The sequence below is a fragment of the Phyllostomus hastatus genome, unplaced genomic scaffold (genome assembly GCF_019186645.2).
Source record: "Phyllostomus hastatus isolate PE091 unplaced genomic scaffold, TTU_PhHast_1.1 phas_contig_40, whole genome shotgun sequence".
NCBI classification, from domain to species: Eukaryota; Metazoa; Chordata; class Mammalia; order Chiroptera; family Phyllostomidae; genus Phyllostomus; species Phyllostomus hastatus.
Genome location: NW_025333872.1, coordinates 17,263,265 through 17,288,640, shown reverse-complemented (window position 1 = coordinate 17,288,640; position 25,376 = coordinate 17,263,265). Strand labels below are relative to the sequence as shown.

Below are 25,376 nucleotides of genomic sequence, written 5' to 3'. Positions count from 1 at the left end.
AGGGAAAAGCCTCAAGACAAATCAGATCAGGGAATTTTTTTTTTATTGTAGAGCATCTAAGTTCTTCATCCAGTTCAAGGGTGTTCAAAACTTCTGGTCATTGGTCCCTCACCCTTGGTTAGAACTGTGGTTTATATAGAAGAAAAAGTTGAAAACTTACCACTGAGAAAATTATAAATAATTGGGTTCGCAGCACTATTGGCATATACAAGCCAGTGTGAAAATGTAAACCAGGCATATACTGTCTCCCTGTCTTCCGTATGGGTAAACATTCCAAATACTCTGCAAGAAAAATAACGATAACAGGAAATCTAGTCTGATTCTGGAGAATACATTTTCATTAATTAAATTCAAAGGTGAACACAACCCTTGATAGAAACTGCCTGACCCCTGTCTTCCTTGCTGCATTTACCACTGATAGGTTTATGGCACTATGGTCGGTGGGTTTAGAAAAACTTCAGCACATGAACGGAAACTCTACGGCACCATCAGTAAATCAAATGTTGAATCAGGTTAGAGAAGGACTCTCTCTCCTCTAAACAGCAAATGCAATAATAGTTCTTATAGTAAAGACTACAAGACCGTATAGTTAAACATATTTGTTTCCTTTTTTTCATTTTGTCTCTCAATACAATAGGGCAAGTTTGTGAATATTCCATTGTGTGTGCAGCATTTAAAAAGCAGTCCTGAATGGCAATCTGTAAGGTCTTCCTACTTTAATTTGTGCATTGATCAAAGTATTAAATTTCTTCAACTCCAATATTTCCAGGCGTGTTGAAATTTGCTTCTGGGACTTTTTTATACCTAGGGAAGAACTGGTTTTCAGAAGGCAAAATTCTGGTAATTTCTTAAAATTCATGGGTTTTAATGCTTTTATTATTTTTAACTTTAAAAAATAACTCATTCTGATATTCTTAATGAAATCTTAAACATTTGTTCCATATTTAGAAATACTCCATCTATCTAATTCTATTCACCAGCCAACAGCAGGTAACTGGCAATTACTCCATATATTTATAGATGAAGATTATAAGGCATTCCCTGCCAGAATTCTATCATTAACTGTGTAATTCGTGTCCCTGATAGAAATGCATTTCCAGAATAAAGTGATGCTCTATGGAGTGGAATGTGAACAAATGGAATCAGTAATGATAGGCCTCTCTACCACAGCCTAGCTCTGAAATCCTAGTCAAATCAGAGCTGCTTTAAAAAGGTTGGTTTGAATTATTCAGGCAAAAATTTAAGTTTCTAGAAAAGGAATTGAGAAATTTATTTGAGGAAGAAGTATAATGTATAAGGGCAAACAAAGAGATACACATTTAAAGAAAATATGCATGGTAAAGAGAAAGATTATTTTGAGGTTATTAATTTATTTTTTTAGTTTGTGGAAAAGAGCAGGATGCTCAAAAATTTCAAATATTTTAAGTTAAACATGTACTTTCTACTTAGAAAGCAATTTCCTTTCATTGGAAAGGAAGGTATTTAAGTTGAAAGAATAAGAGAAACATTATAGACAAGGAGGTATTTGGAAATAGCTGAAGGAAAGTACAAGGGCTGAGATGCAGGAAATCCAAAGGAATAATCCAGAGAGCAGTAAATCTAATTTTCATTGAATTCAGACTAAAATAAAAGTACAAAAAAGAAAAAAAAAGAAGAGTCCATCTAGTTTCACAGCATATTTACAAAGTTTTTAAGGGCAGAACATGTCATCCAGCAAAAGACCACAGTAAATTTGTATACAATGGCTGTGGACAAGCAAAATTAAGAAGGAAATCATGAAGAGATATGGGGAGTAAAGTCACTCCTTTTCTCATGAGTCAGTATATGTCTCAAAGACTCAAGTGGTTGACATCATTTACCTTTAAGACTGCATCTATAGTAAATAATATTACTAAAAAAAAGTGCATTTTTTTCTTTTTGTCCACAGAAAAAGGCATGAAGCAATCTATAAAAGGGCTGAAGAGAATGAGAAATCTTTGCAGCTGAGTCTATCACCTTTCGTCTGTGAGATTCCAGCCAAAAACGCTCTCCAGAGTCCCCAGCTGTGAGGAACATGATACTGATTCTGAATCACGGAAAAGTGAGAGCAACAATCCTAGTTTTAGTTCTGAATCTATTATAAACAGAATTAATATTACCTTGGGACCAGCCTGTGTCCAATAGTTCTGATGATTCTCAATAAAGTTGGCTGGCCATGAAGTTCAAGTGTACCATTGCCCCTGCATCCGCTGTGTTGCGTTCGTTAATTGTGTTAACTTAATAGTGTGTCAGCAGTGTAACTCATAACACACTTTTCCTGGCTGAAAAGTTTTGTACTGATTTTTTATTAATATTCACCCTGAGCTTGATTCATTGACTTTAGGAAATATATTTTCTTTCTGTTTAAACATTCAAAATAGAGTATGTGTTGTGGTTTCATTTTTTGTGCATTTGCTCACAAATGCACTTTCAACTATAATTAGAATGCTAACAAAACATTCTTATCTCTTTTCATCATTTAGATAAAATTGTGTCACAATTCCCCAAATCTTTGAAAGTAATGTTTTGTAAAAACCCATTTGTTCTGATCAAAAGAGAACTCCAAGCTGTAAATGAGGTGTTTTTTTTTGTTTTGTTTTTTTATTTTTTTGCATTAGAACTTTTTTCTGCAATTAGCTTGAAGAGGTCAGGGGAACATCTGTTTTGTGTCTGCCATTCAACAAAGAATTTACATGAACAAGAGCATTTACAGTCTGAACATCTAAAAGGATGTTTGCCTTACCTGTCGGTAACAACACCACCAAGTTATCAAGCCTGACAAGCTATCTAGACAAAGGATTTAGGTTTTTCTGTGGCTTAAAAAGAATTCATAAGAAGCAAGAAATGATAGATCACTTCATTTTCAAAGAGTAGATGAACTTTACCTCTTTAGCACATTCAAGATGCTAATTGGTAGATAGCAAATTGCAAACACCAAAAGCACAACCATCAGCATCCGGGCTGTTTTTCGTCTGGCTCGGATCTGCTTTATTTCAGCAGCCACAGCGCTAATCCTGGACTTGGTCTGCTGTCCTGGCCCTCGAGGCTGTGGAACAGGCTGCAAAGGCTCCCATTTTCTCTGAACTACAGAAGATGTTCCAGGGATCTGAAAGAAGCAGAGACCCTTTATTGCTATCTGACTAGGAAAGTTCCACTTTGGAGAAGTAATTAAGACACAATGAGGACAGCGTCCCAGACACCATGCTCTGAGAGGTTGGAGGGCTTTGAGGGCCTATTTCCTGAACATTTGCTGAATGGAGCATGTTCTTAATACATTCAAGTGCCAAATAGGAGTTTGAATGGAAAAATGTGGAAACATCAAAATATTGTCAAGGTCTAAAGAGAGCTACAAATGGGAAAGATATCTCTTTATAAAAAGAAAAGGTATATATCCAGACAATGGAATATTATTCAGTGCTATAAAGAAATAAGCTCTCAAACCATAAAAAAGAGGAACCTTAAATGCATAAAACTAAGTAAAAGAAGCCAATCTAAAAATACTACATAGGATATGATTCCAACTACATTACATCCTACAAAAGATAAAACTATGAACACACTAAAATGATCAGCGATGCTGAAGTGGGCAGGGATGAATAGGCAAAGTATAGAGGATTTTTAGGACAGTGAAAATACTCTGTATTACCCATAATGATGGGTACATGCCATTGGATATTATACAAAGTATTTGGGTACAGTGTCTAAACCCACAGAATGTACAACATCAAGCGTGAACCACAAGGTAAACTAGAGACTTTGGGTGATTACGATGTGTCCGTGTAGATTCCTCAAGTGCAGCCACTTTTCTGGGGCATGTTGATTATGGGGACGCTGTGCATAGGTGGAGCTGGGGCAAGTAGGGATTCTCTGGTACCTTCTACTCAGTTTTGCTGTGAACCAAAACTGTTCTAAACAAAACAAACAAAAAACAAAGACAAACTCTTAATTTTAAAAAGAGAGAGGCATAAAAGCTGGTTTAGAACAGTAAAGGGATAACAACCATACCATCTTCTTAGGAATCCTGGTTCAGCTCAGATTCCCAAGTTTGAAAGAAGGAAAACCTAGCAGGTAATTGCAAGTCACCTGAATGGGTTTTTCATGTTTCACTACTGCCATCTACTGCCAGGTAGAAAAATAGGACTTAACTACCTTTTGCTTTTTAGTAGGTTTTCTGCTTCTCAAGTTTGGCCAATGCAAACCTTTGAATGAAGGGAATAAAAAATAAAAATAAAAATCTCTGTTGCTTACTATGTATTGCTATGAAGTTGCCTGAGACTAGTATTATGGTCTGGCACTTTAACATGCTCAAACACAAAATACCCCTGTGGCCTTACATTAACATTTCGAATACCTGAAATGCGTTAAAACAGTTATACAGCTTGTACTCTCCCATTTCTTTTCAAAGTTATTTGATAAAATGAGGGAGTCTCTCCAAGTATAATACTTTCTTAACTATAAGCTCATAGAGATTGATAGGATTTAGTGAGCAAAACAATAAAATTCAGCATGTATAATTTTTTAAAAAGGAAACTGTCCCAGCAAGCACACCATATGGCTGTCTCAGTTCCATTAAGACCACTCAGCTCTTGTTCTTCTGTCTGTGCTGCACACCCAGACAGATCAGCATGTCCCGGTGGCCTCTCCAAGGGATGCTGGACGGATTCTGTTGCTTTAAACATCACAAGATCCAAGTCTGTTAGATAATCTTTAATTTGAGCACAGAATTTTACTTTGACTTTCACACAGGTGAATTAACATAATGTTCCTTTTGGCCAAAACTATTTTCTCTTGAAAAGGGGCATATACAGTTAACGAAAATCTGCCCTTAAACAGAACAAATTAGAAAATGATTTCTCTTCCAAATCTGTCCTGTCCTGTAGACTGATCTTTTCAGGCTGATAGCCCCCCTCAGCCTTCTTACTGCGGGTTGGCAGGAGACAGGTGCTGAGGATCTTTCCTGCTCTGAGTCACTTTTTAAATTGATATTTAAAAAAAAATGAGGAAAAGCTGCAATGGAAAGTTCCAGAAGAACTTTAGGATGAATAACCATATAAATGTCTGTTAAATGGCCTTGATCCATCTTATAAATGATCTCTGAGTGATCATTTAAACTTTAGCAATTGTATTATTGTGTGCTCCCCTAAAGGAGAGATTTGACCATCTGCACCTGATGACTTCTGTAACCGTCAGCAACAGTTCCCATAAAGCAGGGGCATCAAATTCATTTTCACCAGGGGCCACATCAGCCTCGTGGTTGCCTTCAAAGGGCCAAATGTAATTTTAGGACTCTATAACTATAACTAGTCCTTAACTAGAGGCAAGAAGCTTGGCGCCACCATCAGGTAGAAACAAGGTGCCGGGCCCAATAAAACAAGGTGGAGGGCTGGATTCAGCTCATGGGCCTTGTGTTTGCCACCTGTGCCTTAAAGAAAATCTGTCACAGGGAGCATGGCTCTAGTCGTGCAACCAGGGAAAAAAAGCCGTGGTAACATCCTTTCAGAAGATGATCTAAGTAAGGGTAGGAGACATTTAATATGCACTTATTTGAGGAGATGTACAAATGACGCCATTGGTCAGCTGTCTATGCCTAGAGAAAGCATAATGTATACAAAAATCACTGATATTAACTGAGCACCAGGAAATATGCATAATCTTGAGTAATCATTAATGCCTTTCTAAAGGTAGATTATTATAAATTTTATTGTATAGATAACCAAGTTGGCTCTGAGAAGGATTAAATAAAGTGTTAAATAAATTAAATACCAAGTCTATATAGTTAATAATTAACAAGACAGAATTTGCACTCAGGTCTGTCTGACTGCAAAGCTCATGTTTTCCCATCAGGGTGCAAGGTTTCCATTTATAAACTTCATCACATGTGATATGTGAGTTCTGTCCAGAAAAAAGTCCAGCCATTATTAACATAACAAGAATGGTTTGTGCAATATCCATGTAACCTAGAAGCCAAGGAGAGTGGACTGGAATACTCATGGGTGAACAATGACAACTTCGCTGTACTAGTCAGTGGGGGCAGTAGATGCCATTGAGTGAGCATATGTGCTGTGTGGTGTTCACATTCAAAATGACTGAGCAAGTAGAGTAATGAATCTGCTCAAATTTTGTGTTAAGCTTGAACATGCCTCTGCAGAAACTATTTGGGTGATTCAGAAGGCTGCAGCTATGGGCAGCTATGGGTTATTGGCAGCTTCATCATGACAATATGCTCATTCATGCATCACATCTTGTGCACAGTTTTTGGGAAAACATCAAATCACCCAGGTCACTCAGCCCCCTGACAGCCCAAATTTGGCACTTTGTGACTTCTGGCTTTTCTGAAAACTAAAATCATTTTTGAAAGGGAACAGATGTCAGACCATTGATGAGATTCAGGAAAATATGACAGGGAAGCTGATGGCAATTGGGAAACTGTATGAGGTCCTAACGTGCATACCTTGAAGGGAACTGAGGTGTCGTTGTCCTATGTATAATGTTTCTTGTATCTTGTATCTTCAATAAATGTCTCTATTTTTCATTACATGGTTGGATACTTTCTGGACAGAGCTTGTATTTAGTTATTCACTGGTTACTTTAGGGAGTGCTGTTTCGGTGCAGTGGTGGAAGTTGAATCAGAACGAAGTGGGCTGAGAAATCAGGGGAGGTGGAAGGTGTCAAAAAAAAGGAGCCAACAAGTGGAAATGTCAGAATTTTAGCTAGAAGGATGGGGGAGGGGGAAGAGTTAAATTGGCAGCTGGAAAGGTATGCTAGTTTGGTTGATGCTTTTTCTTAGTATTTGCCAAATGCCTGCTCCAGGAAAACAGGACATTGTATTTCCTCTACTTTTTTAATTCATCACCCACTTTATTATAATAGAGTGAAACTGACACTTGCAGGTGCTGTCTCATATGAAATTATAATCTCCTTACATTGCTCTGTCTGGCAGGAACAATGGGCCTAGTTTCTTGTTTCTTATACTGGGTACCATTTGAGGATGATTGTGTTAGAAAACTCAGTGATATTTTCCAAAGACTTTTTGAGCTTTTTTTTTTACTTCTGTTAGTTGATATGCACATGCCAACTTCTATTATGAAGATCATAAGTCCTTTATTTGTCCCACCATTTGTAGACAAGACTATAATATTCCTGTTGACTTGTGTTGGCACCCTTGTAAAATTCTTTGACAATATATGTAAGGGTTTATTTGCAGACTTTGAATTCTATTTTATTGACCTATATGATCATAAATATATAAATACCTCACTATCTTGATTTCTCTAGCTTTAGAATAAGATTTAAATTTAAGAAGTGAGTCCTCCCAATTTGTCCTTTTTTTGTTTTTGGAGATTATTTTGCCTATTCTCTGTCTCTTTCATTTCCATGTTAATTTTAGTATCGGTTTGCCAGTTTATGCAAAAAAAAAGACAACTGGGATTTTTGTAGGTATTGTGTTTAGATAAATTTGGGGAATTTTTTTAATCTTAATAATATTAAGTTTTACAATCTATGAACATGGACGATTATTTAGTCCTTCTTTAACTAAAAGTTATGATATTTTAATGATATTTTTTAGTTTTAAGTTTAGAAGATGCATGTTTCTTTTATTAAATTTATTTCTAAGTAATCTATATTTTTGGTTTTTAAATCAAATTGTTCTGTTAATTTTAGTCTTTGGTTTTTCTTTGCTAGTATAGAGAAATAAAATTGATTTTTGTCTATTGGTCTTTTATCCTAGTAACTTACTAAACTTGTTTATTAGTTCTAATATATTTTTTGCATGTGGATTTTTAAATAATTTTCTATATATGAGATCATATAATCTACAAAAAATGATAGCTTGCTTTTTACTGTACAATCTTATGCCTTTTATGTTTATTATTATTAATATTATTTCTAGACTAGTTGACCTGGATGAAATCTAGTTTTATTCAATATTGAATAGAAGTGGTAAGAGTAGACATCCTCGTCTCATTCCTGGTCTTAGAGATATAGCCTTTCACCATTAAGTGTCAAGTTAACTGTAAAGTTTTTTAGATGTTCTTTGTCAAATTGAGGAAGTCTCTTTTATTCCTACTTGTTTAGTGCCTCTATCTTTAAAAAAAGATTTTATTTATTTTTTAGAGAGGGGGAAATAGGGAGAGAGAGACAGAGAGGGACATTGATGTTCAAGAGTAACATTGATAGGTTGGGGGCCTTTCACTGGCCCCCAACTGGGGACCTGGCCCACAACCCAGGCGTGTGTTCTGACTGGGAATCCAACTGGTGACCACCAGCCAGGATAGTGCTTTCATCTTTAGAGTGTTATATTTTGTCAAACATTTTTGCTGCAACTATTGAAGTGATCATGTGTTTTTTACCTTTTATTCTATTAATATGTTGTATTACATTGTTTGATATGCATGTGTTAAACCCATGTTGCACTGCTGAACTAAATTACACGTGGTCATCATGTATAACCATTTTTATATATTGAGTTTGGTTTGCTAGTGGTTTTTGTGTATTTTAACACATATATTCATAAGCATATCAGTAGTTTTCTTGTGATGCCTTTGTCTGGTTTTAATATCTATAATGCTTACCTCAAGGAATGAGCTGGGAGTGTTGCCCCATCTTCCATTTTTTGAAAGAGCTGGTGAAGATTTGAAGCTAACTCTTCTCAATGTTAGGTAGAAATTAATGGTGAAGCTAGCAGGGCCTTTCTCTGTGGGAAGTTTATTTCTAATTCAATCTTCTCACTTGTAATAGGTCTACTCAGTTATTTCTAATTCTCCATTACTCAGTTTCTATAGTTTGCATCTTTTTATGATTTTGCCCATTTCTTCTACATGATCTAATTTGTTGGCATACAACTTTTATATTTTCCTGATGGATAGCATTTCTTTATCCTCTTACTCTTTTTATTTCTGTAGTGTCTATGATGGTTTCCCTCTTTTACTTCTCATTTCAGTGATATGAATTCCCTCTTGTTTCTTAGCTATTTAGTAAAGGTTTGTCATTATTTCTCAAAAGAACTAACTTTTAGTTTTATTGAATTTTTATTGTTTTCTTGTACTTTATTTTCACTCTAATCTTTTTATTGCCCTTCTATTATTTGCTTTAGTGTTTAATATTTTATATTGCTAATTTCAGAAGATAGAATGTTATGTTATTGATTTGAAATCTTTATTTTTAATATAGCTATTTAAAACTGTGAATTTCCCTCCAAGCACTTCTTTTGCTGTATGTCATAAATTTTGGTTATTGTGTTTTCATTTTCACTCATTTCAAAGTATTTTCCAATTTTTGTTACTCAACAAGCAACAAATGTTAAAGAGGACATGGGGGAAAGGGAACCTTTGTGCATCATTATTGAGATTGTAAATTGGTGCAGCCACTATGGAGCTTCCCCCCAAAATTAAAAATAGAACTACTGTATGGCTGAATGGATAAAGAAGATTTGGTACATATACACAGTAAAATATCACTCAGCCATAAAATATGAAATCGTGTCATTAGCAGTGACATGGATGGACCTAGAGGGTATTATGCTAAGTGAAACAAGGCAGAAAGAGAAAAACAAATACCACAAAATTAATGCTAACTTGGTTTCCACAATATATAAAAACTTTCCTCTAAATCCATTTTTCCTTTGAATTACATCTTTATACATTATAAGCTGAATTTTCAGAGTTTTATAATTATTGTTTCATGCAAAAATATCTTTTAAGTCAAAATGGGAAAATAATTACAAACAAGATTCTGTTATACCCTCTTCTGTATTTATGTACATGGTTACCTTTACTGATGCTCTTTATTTCTTTGTGTGGACTTGAGTTACTTTTGATTCTGCTGCTGCAATTACAATTTTCTGTCTATTTCTTCACTCTAGATTGACTTGTCATCACCTTATATTAAGTTCTCTTAGAAGAGTATTGAACAATAAAGGGATGTAGAAGAGACTGATAAAAGTTAAGAAGGGAAGGTCTTTCAAAATTGAAAAGAACTTATAGTGGTGAAATTTAGTTTCATACTTAAATATCTATTATAATTCATCCCCATATCCACATACAGTATCAGACATATAGGCACTTAATACATATTTATGCAATAATTAACATGAGTCCACATGTTTGATTAGCATTAAAGGTGAAATATGAGGCCTAGAATTGGAAAGAATGGTTACAGATGCACACAGGGCCAAGTAAAATAAGATTAAGTAGGTCTTAAAAAAACAGGAGTTTTAGAGAATAGTCTGTAGCATTTCAAGACTGAGTTCTGAATCACACTATCAAAGATAGAATTTAAGTCACTGCTTATAGAAAGCACTGGATAATTCTATTAATGATGCTGAAAGTTCTTGAGAAAGTCAGAGAAGGGCACACACTTTGCTCACTAATCATTTTACACTTATTAACTCCAAAGTATGTAACAGGTTTAGTGCATCTTTGTAATATGAGCAGGTAGGATAGGGCTCCATTTGATGGCTCATTTGGTTTAGCCAATGGGACTGCTTGCCTTGCCACTGTGTTTACAGACATTAACAGTTGCAAATTGAGAGGTGCTCAAGCAGAATTCCATATAATCACTCATTTGTGGTTAATTTTCTTTATTGTGGCTGCTAGAGTGAACTCAGCTGAACTTTCCATTCTCTACTGCAATGCATTTTGTAAATGTTTCTAGTTTCACAGCCTTGGCAAATCTTTTGAATTATGTGGCTTGTACCAACCAGGACAATCCATCAAAGGAATGTGGGTTATTTCTAGACTTGTAATACAATTTTCAACATATTTTAGAGTTTGGGAAATGGAGAACTAATAGGATTAAATAACAGAGAAGTACATTGGTTGGGGTTTGGTAGTTGCCCAATTATTCAACAAACATTTTTGAACACTTTATGTATGCAAGGAACTTTGTTAATTGTGTTAGGGTTGCGATTATGAACAAGACAGATTCAGGTACACCCAAAGAGTTTTAAAGTTATGTCAATCTGTAAATAAATGAATAAAACATAAGCACCTATTTATGTAATGCTTGCTAACCAGTAAAAATATAGAACTAGGAAATGCTCTTACACTGAACATCTAAATCCAAATCTCCACATAAATCTAAAATATTTTTAGTATTATATGCTCATATAAATGCTTTTTCTCTTCCAAGAATATTTTCAAATTCCAATTTTCCTCTGAGAAAAATTTTTTCTGAGTAACTAGGCAATGGATTTGCCTTGTGTTCCTATATCTAAACATTTTTTAGCCCTTTCTGTTATTCTTTTACTCACTTTTTTTAATGAAGTACTTATTAAGCAACTGATATGTGAGAAGTGTGTACTAACTGGAAGGATACAAGATGAAGATTACAGTGTACTGTTTTCTACTTACTAGAGTAGGGGAGGTGGGCAAATAAAAAACACATTATAATGTTATTTTACTGCAGAAGCGATCTATTTAAGAAAGCAGTCATACACCTCAATTCAGCTGATGCTTGTGATTTTAGAAATGCAAACAGAATTAGTTGAAAGGCTACATTAACAGCATATGCTATTCAAGTATTTTATTTAATAAACATTTTCTATGTACCAGACACTTGAATATATCCATCTACTAAATGTAACAACACTGTGATGTAGATGATATATAACTGCACTTTGAAGATGATAGAAGAGAGGCACAGAAATTGAAGTAAATAACAAAATTCATGTATTGATTCAGTTGTAGAGTCAGGATTTAAACTCGTACAGTCTGGACCTTGAGTCTGTGTTTATGACTTCTCTGTGCCCTATCACTTCCACTCCCCAGCTTCTAAGAAGACCCCCATTGCCCTTTGCCTTGCAGTGTCTTTCAGTGAGTAAAGGATACTTCCGATCATTCTTCATGGTCAAGCTTAACCACATGACTTGTTTTGACAAATGAAAACTGAGGAGTCAATGCAAGCTCAAAGCAGAAATTTTAAGCAACACTACATGTTTTTTGCAGCTTTCTTGCCCTTTCCCTCAGTCCCAGAATGGCATGTTCTAGGAAGTGCTGCTCCTTCTGACTGAGCTTTGGAATGAGAGGACAAGCGGGGTGTAGTGTCAGTTCACCCTCACCAGTGACACAGAACATGACTGAGACAAACTACTGTTACAACCCACATACTTTGGGTTTCTTTAAGAGCTAGATAACCTAACGAAAACTGATTAGCATGAAACAGTTATCAAGAAGTGGGGTACAATAATAACAAATAGCCTAAAATATTTGGTACTGGTTTCATGGTCAGGTGGACAGTGTTGAGGAAACTATCATTAGGATCTAGAAAAATCACTGCCTATGTTTTACAGTAGTACAGATTTGTTATTTTAGTTAAGAAATTGGACAATAGAATGCTAGTAAGTGTTGGTACAGGTTGCATTTATGAGCCTATGGAAGGGCTTCTTTGTAAAAATAAGAGAAAAAGAAAAAAATTGGAATTGTGATGCACATAGGGTTGAAAATGCAACCACTGCTCATATCTAAGCACTAACTAATGATCTAGAAAACTGCTTTGAAAAACAAGGGTTGAAGAAGACCTGAATTGAGGCTCATCCTCAGACAATGACCAAATAAAAGGTTTGTGAAATTATTTTAATGAATTAAAATGGCCCAGCAAATTACTTAAGTTCTGTAAAATACATCAGAGCAAACAGACTAAGGGAAGCTGAAAGTGCTGGCAATAAATTTCCAAGCCAGGTAAGCTTAAAGTAGTGGCGAATATTTAGAGACAGAGATATACGTTTGTAAGTAATGTGTCATTATAATATACAATTTACCAATATAGGGGGCTGAGCTATATCCTTTTTTTCTATGCTTTTACAAACCATTACATGTGTTTGCTGCTGATGTCCTACGAGTCAAGGTTTAGCTTAACTGCTGCCTGCTTTGAATCACGTCCCTCTCCCACCTCGCTGTCCTCTGATTCCCTGTGCTTATGTTTATTAAGGTATTTTCACTCTGCACCTCACTGTTTTCCTCCTGCAGGCTATGAATTCATCAATGCCTACAATTTTTAGCTTTTAATCAGATATGCATGGAAATGAAATATAGTAAGTATTTCATGAATGAACAACTGAGAGAATTAATACATTAACTGGAAAAAACAACTTATCTAACAAATTTTAGGCCTCACAAGTTAGCACTATATACAGTTTCTAAAACACTAAATTTTGCTTGATTTTTTTACTGTTTCAAAAAACAAACTTTGAAGTTGGAGATCAAACCCGTATATACAAATGCACTACATAAATCTCATCAAACATATAATGTTCTTTACTTATAATCTCAGGAAACTAATGGAATTTTATGTTATTCCTCATAAAAAGTAAAATTTATAATATTAGTCCCAGATGAAAATCAAGGTAATTAATCACAGAGATTTAAAATTTAAAATCATTTAGGTAGTTCATTAAATATATTCCCTAAACACGACCCTAAAGAATGCTTGGACATATGGCCATGGCTACAGCCTCATTATTTTAGCAACATACACAATCCTTTGCTAAGCATTCTATGTTGGTTCAATCCACTCTTAAATTTTACTTTTAAGCACATATTGAAGAAAGCACAAGGAAATTATTTGAAATACATACCTGTCGGCACCAGAGTTTACGAAATATTTGCAGATAGGCCAACACCATAAGACACAGGGGGGCCATGTATGTCACCAGAAAGAAGCAAATGTGATACAACTTGGGGTAAATTTCACCTGGAACAAAAGTCAAAATAATAAAATCTTATCATTCAAAGCTATTTTTAAAGGTGACTTTGTCAGTGCTTTGCTTTCAAAGTATAGATTTACCTTCTACATGATTTGACAGGCACACACAGAAAAAGGAAAAATAATTTACAATATTAACTACTTATACTTATTCAGTATATATGTAATAAACGTGAAGTCTTAATTTAATTTAATATGCTCAGAGAGGAATAACAATTAGCTGTTTCTTAATTTGCACTGCCAGAGTCTATCCAGTCAAGTGTTCATTTAACACAGAGGCCTTTTTTTGTTTTCATTACATGTGGCTAATTTACAAGATTAATTTGGTTTGTCCTATACTTGCTTTTACAAGAAGAGACATGACTCAATCAAAACCTAATTATTAATGCTTTTGTTAAAATAGCAAGAGAATGTAATCTTTGTTGATTCCTCCTCATTAGAATATAACTTTCCTGAGAAATGGGAAGGTATTCCCAGATGTACCTTCAAATGTGGAAAAAAAACAAAAATCAATACAGCAAACATTTGATAATATTTCTGTTGAGTTACTAGTTCATATACAAAATTAATCTTTAAGTATGTTATATGTATGTATGTACTTTTAAAAAACAAAATGAGATTTTTAGGGTATTTTAAAGTTTTTAAACCAATATAAGTATTTTCTCTTTTATATCAATCTCACTTATTAGTCATAAGCATCTCTAAGATTGTGGCTATTTCTTACTTATCATTAATTATATAAACACAAGTGATACCTACAAGTGAAACACAAGTGAACACTTTCATTAAAGAGGCAGGTAGTCAATAGTCACTTAATTAACAGCATTGTGATTCAACATTAATTTTTATTGCTTTTCAAAAATATATCCATCACTGACTTTTTTAATACTTTAAAGGATATTTTCCTTACACTGATATTTGAATACATTACAGTGATATAGCCACTTTTACTTAAATGTAAAACAAATGACAGAATATATTGTACATGAATTCCACAGATATTTTAATAAAAAATTAAACATAATTCTACCTGAAAGCTAACAAAACAAAGTTTTTTTTAATTCACTTCTAAAAATTACACAAGTTATTTTGAATTTGATGTTGGCAATGGATTTGGTCCCCTACTTGAACGATAATTCCATTACCTCCATGCACTTATTATTTTCATTGCTTTGGAAAGGGCATTAGAAGCATGCAGACTCAGTTATGCCATCAATTGAGATAAGAGCAATTTATTGTATCAGCTAATAATAATTGTGATGATCACTATAGTAGTGATAACATTTATTGAGCATTCATTTAATTTTTACTGCATATATTTTAAACCTATCTTTGAGTTGAATATCCTCACTTTGATTTCAGAGTCTTATCTTCTAGTGTCAGTTGAGTTTAATTTAATATTCTCCTTATTCTTCTTTCTAAAACTCTCTCATTTCTCTGACAGTGTTTCCCCCACCATAATCTTCAGAGGGGACAGCAGGGTAGGTGTGCTGCTAGAGCCCAATGTGCCATTTTTAGCTTCCTGTAGCCCACGTGGCTCACACCTATCTCATCAGTTTCTAACTCCCTTTCAAGTTGATCCTGCAAAACAGGCCAGTTACCTAAAAAGTAATAGAATCCCAGCAGCCTTACTGGAGGAATAGCAAACAGCCTTTCCCTTTGAAGTGCTATAGCCTGACCAGCATTTGGCGAGCCAGTTTCAAAGACACCAGAGAGTGACTTCAGCACTTTCCAGGCACCTAAGTGGCTTTGAACTTTTGTTTGTTTTGAAGAGGCATCACATGAGCTTCCCACATAAAAATATGGCTTTGAAGATTACATACCTGTGAAGCCTGGATGTCTGCAATAGGCTAAGTTGAGTGAGAAGAGGAAGGTAGATTTTGGTAGTTTTTTTGTTTTGTTTTCTTTTCTCTTGACTGCAGTTATGGATACCACCACTATGATAACAGTTTGAAGTTTTAAACAGATGGGACAGAAAGCTCATTCAGAGGTCAATATATTTATATAAATAGTCAGAAAATGTGTAATTGGCTGCTAAACATGTATTTTGATAATGAACACAGAAAAGTTGATCAAGTGATATTATACTTTCAGTCTAGGATAGATTGTCTTAATAAAGAGATTATTATAAATAACAGGGTTAACATGATAGTCTTAAATTCCTCAGAAATATCATTGAAATTTTAAATCGTTTTTCCCCCCACCATAATGGATTTATTCGGGAACAACAAATAATTGCAATTTGGAACACACCATGGTGATTCAGGTGCATGGCCACTAAAATCGAAGAAATGAAACTTTTCTAGAAGGGAAAAGGAAGTTGGGAGGACTATGGAAACGGGAGTTCTCTCTATTGTGTTTCACCATGGAGGTAGGGAGCAGGGCTCCCCCTACAGGCCCACTCAATTCATTTTTTTATTGTTGTTTGAGTACAGTTGTCTCCTTCCCCCCACCACCACTACTCCCCTGACCCTAGCCATCCCCACCCCCCATCCTCAATCCTACCCCCCTTTGTTTTTGTCCATGTGTCCTTTATAGTTGTTCCTGGAAATTCTTCCCCTTTTTTCCCTCCATTATCCCCTTCCACCTTCCCTCTGGTTACTGTCAATTTGTTCTTTATTTCAATGTCTCTGGTTATATTTTGCTTGCTTTTTTTTTTATTAGTGTCTACTTACAGGTGAGATCATATGGTTGAAACTATCTTTGTAGTCTCTCTGTACTTTATGAGCAATGTCTTTTTTTAAAAAATATTTTATTTATTCAATTTTGTAGAAAGTGGATGGAGCTAGAGTGAGAGCGAAACATTGATGTGTGAGAGAAACATTTTCTTTTTTTTTTCTTTTTAAAGATTTTATTTATTTATTTTTAGAGAGGGAAGGGAGAGAGAAAGAGAGAGAGAGAAACATCAATGTGCGGTTGCTGGGGGTCATGGCCTGCAACTCAGACATATGCCCTGATTGGGAATCGAACCTGCGACACTTTGGTTCTCAGCCCGTGCTCAATCCACTGAGCTATGCCAGCCAGGGTGCAAGCACTGTCTTAAATACACTTTAAAACATTTATATATAACCTAGAATGCAGCTACATAAAATTTGTCCTACTTAAGAATAATCTAAATTACAAAATGTCATTTTAAAGACTGACAGCCATTAAAAATTGGTGTTTCCACTGAACTGATGAATAGACATATCTGAATAAATTATTACACATACATCAAACTAACAAAAAAGGAACAAATGTGGATATTTATTTTTACTTTGAAATCAGAGATTAAATAATATATATTAGACCAAATTTAATTTCTCTCAGATGAGTTAAGGTCCAGTTTTGAGCCAACATGTTGATCTAATTACCTAAAAACTGCAAACATTTTCTCCTTCATGGTATATCCATCAGGGATTTAATAGACAAATAAAAATAACTTTTCAAATATTTAATTTGGACTGCCTTATTGAAGCTTATGGATCCATTAATGTTTACCTGAATCTTTAATATATTTTATTATCTTTTCCCTAATGAATATATTAATAAATGTTCCTATTAATACATATACAAACATATATATATGTATATATTCAAAAATCTCCTAGGAGACCAGATGCCATAATGAATTTGGCTGTAAAGAAGAGATACATTATTTTTTTTCAGTCTACTATAACAATTTGGCAATAAAATCTAAAAAGGGGGAGACTGAGTTCCCAGTGTCCAGAACAATGTTTGACAAATAGTACAAGCTCATTAAACACTGGATAACTGAAAACTGAGACCATAATATCATTGATTGAGCGCAAAAAGAAAGCTGAATTCTTCCCAGTAGAATTTGTCCTGTGAAACTGCATATATAAACCAAGCAAGCAAGAAAGTATAAACATAATTCTGGAAGAATTTTTAAATTTGAAAAGTGTGAATTGATGTGATTGAAGCAAATAATGAACAAATACAAAGACATATTTTAAGGTCATTAAAAATATTAATACATTTATTTGGTTTTGAGTGTTAAGTGTGCCTACCAAAACTTATGGTTTGTGGTCTTTTTCTGAACAGGCCATAGGCAATGATAAATATAATGAGTTTCATAAAATATTACATTGTTCTGGTAATATTTTCAGTGTGACAGAGTTCTCGGTTATTGTGCACCAGGAGAGAGATAGCACTTTCCAGAGTTTCCCAAATGTGATTTGACAGATATGAATCAAGTGGCCACACTGTTCACTGGCTCTTTTCACACTGTTATATTAGTTATAAGATGATTATGATACCACTGTCTGCTTTTATAAATATTCTGTTCTTATAACTTAAGATAAAGAGAAGAAAGACAGTTCCCAACAAAGTTTTAAAAATTGTGCTAAATGGTATTCTGACTTTAAAGATCTTTAAGCTTTAGAGAACTGATGCTCTAAGATATAATTCCTATGATGTTTTAAGATTGTAAGTATCACATTTGGTCTGAATTATAACATTTTCAGTTGAACATAAATAGCCTAAATTAATAAAGCTTATGCTATGTAAAAATTATTATAAACTAAATGTCTAATGAGCAAAATAAAGACCTGCTTTGAATTCTTTTATACTCTTTTAAAAAACATTGGAGTAACAATTTTATCTAATATTTGAAAGCTAATTTCTTAGATTTTATTGTTTGTTTTGAGGATGAGCAAATTCAATTTGGTAACACTTAATTTTAGCCTTTATAATAATTTTAAGTAATTGTGGCTAATATAAAATGACTTTAAATAGTTTATAAACTCAGCCTAAGTGACTCTTGAAGACTAAGTTCAGATTTTTAGGTACTCAACAATAATTGCTTTGTGGGGGGAAAATATGCCTGCTCTAGCTAGAAAATAAAAATACTCCAGGTTGAAATGAGTTTTATATATTTATTCTCAAAGGTAATTAGAAAGTGATGTGGCTATTTACTTAGCTATAACAACTCTCAAATTTCCCTAGTTTTGTAAACTTTTTAAAATGGGAAATAATGTTACTTAATTATTCAGGCCAACATGGGAAAGGAAAAATTTATAAAAGCTGCCTACAGATTTATAAATGAAACTGCTAAAATACCGTAGTGAAAATATTATGGACACATATTGAATAGTAGGTGGGCATTTTATCTAATAACCATCTCCATAAACCTAAAGAAACCCAATTTTTGAGTTAGAAGCCCAGGTTTAGATATATTTGTTTGCTTCCCAATATTGAGCAAACAATTTATGGCTCAGTTTCATCAAGAATTAACTAAGTAATTCTGACCAAGAGAGCTTTAGGCTCTTTCCAAATATAACTCCAAATGTAAAGCAATTGGATAAGAGACATATCACAACCAGCCCCCAACCCACCTTCTTCCCAAATACAGTTCATTAGTTTACATAACCCTCCATTCCTGAAATTGTCACTTGGGACCCCTCTTCTCTCTTTTCCAGTGATGCTGCCCACTGTATGGGTTCTTTTTTTTTCCCTGGGACACCTTTTTCCTCTTCCCTGTCAGGTGATTCCCTGCTCACCTTTAATGTTTTGCTGAGATGTTAGCTCCCCTGTAAATTCTTGTCCAAATGTTAGAAAATAAGAGTAAATCTCAGCAACAAAAAGGATATAATATTTTGGGGATAAATATTTATAAAGGATATTTAATGTTTGGGAAAATAGAAAAAGTAAATTGTGACATTTTAGCTATTATAGGACTTTAGGTAATGTACAAAATAATCCTAGTGTCTTTTAGATTTTATCTTGCTTTAGTGAAAGTAAATGCCTAATTTTTCAGTTACTGAGTTTTTTTTCTTTTTAGTGTTCCAACAAAAGTACCAGGGTAAGAATTGACATTAATTAAAAATGCAAATACTTGAAAATATATTAATATGCAATTTTTGATTGCATTGCTAAGTTTTGAATACATACTTATTCAGAAGTGGGCCAATTTTTTCTTCAAATTTCATGCAATAATTATGCAACTAGCATATGCTGTGCTGAAATGAAGGACTATTTTATGTTCTGTCACTCGTTGCTGGGTTCAAGTTTGTGTCATCATTAGGCATTGATAGAAGTATGTCCACTGTCACAGACAAACCTCCAAGACCGTCTCTGAGACTTTTGGGTCATAGGAGCATAAGACTTCCAAGCTCTTGCTTATTTAAATTTAACTACTATGCATACCAGATGGGGAAAAATGATTCATTATTTTCATCATTATTAAAGTATAGAATAATTATGCCAGTGATAACATTTAGCAATTTAATATGTTATAAACAGAGAAAGCAAATTTGGATAATTTGACTCAGAGAAAAGCATTGGTCCGCATATTCAACTGCAGTCAGTTTCCAGGCAGGACAGGTTTTCAAATGAAAAATTCAGTTGTATTTGGAACTCATTAGGGAACTTGACACTTGGGGCAGTATAATGCTCTACTATCTCATAAAGTGCAAATCATTCCAGAATGCACACTTGGACTCATATACGTGAGTCCTTTCTGTTTTAGACAATGTAAGAAAAACTAACATAATCAGATGAATTATGGAATAAACTCCTCTTTTCATTTTCTATCTGAAGACTAGATAGTAATACACAGCAGGACCAAGACAGGTGGAGTTATTCTGTGAAAACACTTCGGGTTTCAACTTGGTTTTCATGTTTTTATAAAACTATGCTAACAAATGCCAACAAAATATACCAGCCCAGCTTTACAATGGCTATGCAAGTACAGTTTTCACTTTGTGGCTGTAATAGAAACATTAGCTTGAGGGCCATGATTGACTTACCTCCCCATTGCTCATCACACACGGTGAAGAGGATGGTTTTATTGGCTATGGAGGGGAACGTGGCACTGCACTCCATGACGATGGCCTGAGGAATCATTATAATGCAAGAGACAATCCAGATGATGACAATGCTGTTTCGGGCCCGCTTGGCTGTGCTCTTAAACATCAAAGGGTGACAAATGGCGTACCATCGATCCAAGGCGATGCAGCTCAGTGTAAGGACGGAAACGGACACTGAGACGGTCTAGAAAAAAGGACACAGTGAAAGGAGCAGCACTATTTAGTGGGTCACTCTTAATATTATTACCTTATTAGACAGGTAGTCACAACAAATAGATGTATTTAAATTTGCTGAAAAACAACTTGTGCAGTGTTTTCTAGTTAGAAAAATCTCTGTCAAAAGAATATTTACAATGTGTTAAGAAAAAATATTTGTTTTTAAACATATAAAAGGGACTATGAAAACATTGTAACCTTTTCTTTTTTTTATGCCAAATGTTTTCATTTATAATCTGGTAGTCTTTGCATGATTACTATTCCTAATACTTTTCCATTGATAGAAGAAATCATATCCTCAACTGAAAAAAATAAAACACATATGTTTGGTCTGAACTGAAAAACTCTCACTTATAGAGAATAATATGACATGTCTTTCTTTTAAACTGTCATATGGAATTTGATTGCAATTGCATTTAATTGACATTGTAGAATCATTCCATATTTTCAAATAATAAATCTTATTTGTATATCAGTTTACTTCCAACATGTTGTAACCAAAGAAAGTCATTAATTATGGTAAGAGAAAATTCTGTATATGGATCTTTGTACCATAGTTTGCTCATTGCAGGTAAGAGCAACTTGCTTCTAAAATTCAAATAAATTCCCCTAGTCAAGATTTCTATAATTAATAACATCATAAATGGCATTTTAACTTAGACTTAAGGAAATATCAAAGAAACATGTTTAGCATATCTACCTCCACATGATCAGTTTATACAATTATATTTAAGTTATTTCCCTACACTGGATGAATTGCTGATTCTGATATCACTCTTGAAATCCCATCTTTAAAACCAAGCCTCATTCTCTTTTCTGTTATTTTTCATGACAATTTTTTATTTATTTTTTCAGTACTTTTAGTATAATTATTTTGTTTAATTAATTAATTAATTTATTATCTGTCTTCTCTATTGGGAAAATCTCTAGAGCAAAAGGAATTGCTACTGTATTTTTTCTTCCTCTACCACTGTGTCCTCCGTGTTGGGCATGGTGTTTTATGTTCTTAATAAATATTATTTTGCATTAGTAAATAGGTGTGAGCCTCAATCTAAAGTAATAATATTGATGCAGTCCAGTCATCTTCCTCTTTTTTTTTTCTTTTCTAGTTGTACTGATCCCACAGAATGTAGAAGGTCAGCAATCTCTGCTTCATACATCAGGACCTTCCTTGCTGATGCATTGACTATAGGAACAGTGAGTGAAAGGGCTCTAAGAGCAGAGCGTGAGGGAGGGCTCTGGGCCAAGGATCAGGGTGACCTATCGACAGGTATCTTCACCCTCACTCTCCCACCAGCTAGCTGTGCAATGTTGGGTCGCTCACATTACCTTACGCTTAATGTGTATGTGTTGTCATTTTTTTTTTCTTTTAAGAGAGTGAGATTGACAGGACTTTGCTTTTCTCTGGGAAAGACAGTAACTATGCAACCAGGTTTTTTGGACATGAATCCCATCTGTTTTGATATTGATAAGTTACTTAACCTTTCTATGCCTCAGTTTTCTCATCTGTGAAATTGCACACTAAAGTGGGGAGAATCATTTGAGATGTGAAATGTCTAGCTTTGGGCTGGCATATGAATGCTGTGTTTGTTATCACTCATTATAATTATGGCAATGATAATGATGAGTGAACCATCAGGTTTCTCTTTCTCAAACTTGGAGTTTTAGCTTTTAGTTGGAACAGACAACATTTTAGTGCAGAACAGTCATAGAAATAGTCAAGTAAAGCTTAAACTATGTTAAATTCTTGGGGGTTAATTTCATTTTAAGTATAATCTTAAAGAGCTGAAATCCATCAGGGTAGGCTTAGATTGGTTGGTGACTCCTGGGAATTCCTTGGTGCTACCTCAGAGTGCATTCAAATCTCTTTCCCAAATCTACCCCCTTCTCCTCCCAACCTCCATTACTCCCCTGCCTATATGCCAAGCACACAAGGCCCCTCAATATTATTGCTCACTTGGGGGTAGAATTGTTACAGGCTTAGATCAGCCCTGTTGATCTTTCACAGCTGCTGTGCCACATTCTATATTTAACCAACCAAGAGCAAAATATTCAACAAGGTTTAGTGATTTGTTATTCTAATCAAAGTAGGTGAATTAGATAGACATAGTATGGTTCAAACTATGAAGTCATTCTAGTACCTCCCCTAGCATTAGATAGTAATAAATCAAAACAGTTCACTTGAAAGACTATCATCCACTGCCAACAGTTAGCTGGAGTGCAATGCCTTGTCTGTTGCGTGGCAATGTGAGCGACTATGCTGTATGGCTGATCCAGCAATAGAATCCACTAGATGGACCCTTGGCAATCAATGATTTAATTTTTACTGTTTGATGACTGTATTTGTTGGTGTATAATACACACTAGCAAACAATTTACATGATTTTCTTGGGGGGATATAAAATTACATCTTATCATAAGTGATTACAATTGAGAGTTATGTTGTTGCTTTTTGAATCTAGGAGTGCACTTGTGCACATTCTTCCATTTAAATTTGATATTAGCTCAAATCAACCAGACAGTTAATCATTTGAAAAATAAATCTAGTGGGGATCATGAATGTTGTGAATGAAGTGAAGTGAGATGATGTGAATTTCTTCTGCTGCCAGGTACACTCTTTGTTCAGTGCCATGGTGGAGGCGCTCTTTGGAGGAGAATGAGTCTGTTTTATATTTTCATATAGAAATGGTAAATGTACTTCAGAGATCCAAGACAAGTAGAAGTGGAAGTTTGTCATGTCCCAGATGTGGAAGATAGGGACTAACAGACTGGAAGGTGGAGATGTGTGACTGAAAGTGAAGGAGGCCGTCCAACCCTTCAGCAACCACCACCCACGTCTCAGTTGTTTTTTTTCTTTTTCTGGCATTTCCTGTGCAGAGCCTTTTTTGCAGTTAAAAAAATCACTTTGAAAAAGGAGCTAACTGTGCCTGTAAGTAGGAGAAAAAATGACATAGAATTTTCAAAGAATTCATAATAATTATTCAGCAATCAGCCCAATATATTTTAATGGTCTTGAATTTGCAGCATTATTAAAGATACTGAAATTAATTTTAATTATTCATCAAAGATTTGTTTGTGACATTTTAGCATGTGCCAAAGTGTTATTGAAATCATTCATAAATCCGAATGTTGTGTTGTATTATATTCAGAAGAAAAAAACCTATAAATCATAGAAAATTAGTAAATGTCCAAAGAATCTTAAATGTGTTAGACATTTAGTTTATAGTTACCTGTAAATAAGGAATCACTTTACAGAGGGACTGTCCAAAGAACCAGGTCTCGGTGATGTCCACAACCAGTGTGGCTGGAAGGCAGGTAATGGTCACGAGCACGTCGGCCAGAGAAAGGTTGACTATGAAGTAGTTGGTTACCGTCCTCATGTGGTGGTTCTTCCACACTGCCACGCAAACTAATTTACAAAGCAAATGGAATATTAACTCTTATGGACTAAATGTTTGTATCCTCTTGAAATTCACATTTACATCCTAACCCTTAACTAGGAAGTGGGCCTTCATCAGACCCAAACCAGCCAGCACCTTGATCTTGAATTTCTCAGCCTCCAGAACTTTGAAAAATAAAATTCTGTTGTTTGTAAGCCAAACAGGTTATGGTATTCTGTTATAGTAGCCCATACAGAATAAGATAGTAAACCAACCAACCAAACAAACAAAAACAATAGGTGCTAATGAGGAAACACTATCAAGCTAATTAATACTCCTATAAAGTCCACCCATGAATATTAAAAGGGAAAGGTATTTAAGATCATGCTGTGTTTTCACTGAATTGGTCAATCTGTTTGAATGCTGAATATATGCTTAAAATCAGTTCATTTACCTAGTAAGACATTTCTCAATGGATAAGGCTGTTTACTTTCACTTGACTTTGAATTGTGATTCCCCGAAGGCACACAACTTATGACTCTTCTTTTTGTTTCCTCAGTGTTCAACATCTGGTAGATAACCAAGAAATATTTACTGAATCGAGGTGCATTAGGAGGCAGCTATTTGCAGTGAACTGTGGTGTTTGCTTCCTCCATGCCATTTACCCTTATCTGATCTCAAACTCTGCATTCAAAACGTGAAAAGATGAAGAGGCTTAAAAGACAAAAGTCAATACTTAGTCAGCTCCTATTATTGTCAAATACTGAGCTAGATGGCTCACATACTCTGGTCATTTAATCTGGAGAGCAATCCCAGCAGAAGACACCATTACCCACATGAGGTAATGGAGACACAGGGAATTCATGGAAGTTGTCTAAGGACCCGTGGGATTAAACACCAAGTGAAGGGCTGGTCTTTCACTACACTGGTTGCCTTCCTTTGTGAAAATAAAAGACCTATCACAAAGCACATATATATTTTAGAAATGCAATCCTCCATTCTATTACTCTTGATGGCCTCTAAACATCACCTTAAATCAAACATGTTTTTCAGTGCTTCCCCAGCTGATTCTTCCTTGCTGCCTTTCAGTATATCCTTATGTTTAAGAGCTGTGCTATCTCACTGAGTTTCTCTTTGTAGAAGGAACACTCTGTCCTTGATTTTGTTCCCTCCCTCTGTCTGGTGTGCCTGAAGGTTACATAATCACTGGCTTCAGAATTATATGGGTACAAGCACCGCTACCACATGCATT

The 25,376-nt window shown here is 34.7% G+C and overlaps 1 protein-coding gene across 1 annotated transcript in view; it reads right to left on the bottom strand.

The window, feature by feature from the left end:
* The window catches only part of HCRTR2 (hypocretin receptor 2), an 86,141-nt gene that overhangs the window by 4,425 nt on the left and 56,340 nt on the right, over window positions 1–25,376 (bottom strand). The window contains exons 2-6 of the mRNA XM_045843904.1: window positions 23,975–24,153; window positions 20,469–20,712; window positions 13,592–13,707; window positions 2,904–3,124; window positions 161–282 (exon numbers count right to left, since the gene is read on the bottom strand). Coding sequence (XP_045699860.1) covers window positions 161–282; window positions 2,904–3,124; window positions 13,592–13,707; window positions 20,469–20,712; window positions 23,975–24,153 — 882 coding nt within the window. The remainder of the gene's footprint in view (window positions 1–160; window positions 283–2,903; window positions 3,125–13,591; window positions 13,708–20,468; window positions 20,713–23,974; window positions 24,154–25,376) is intronic.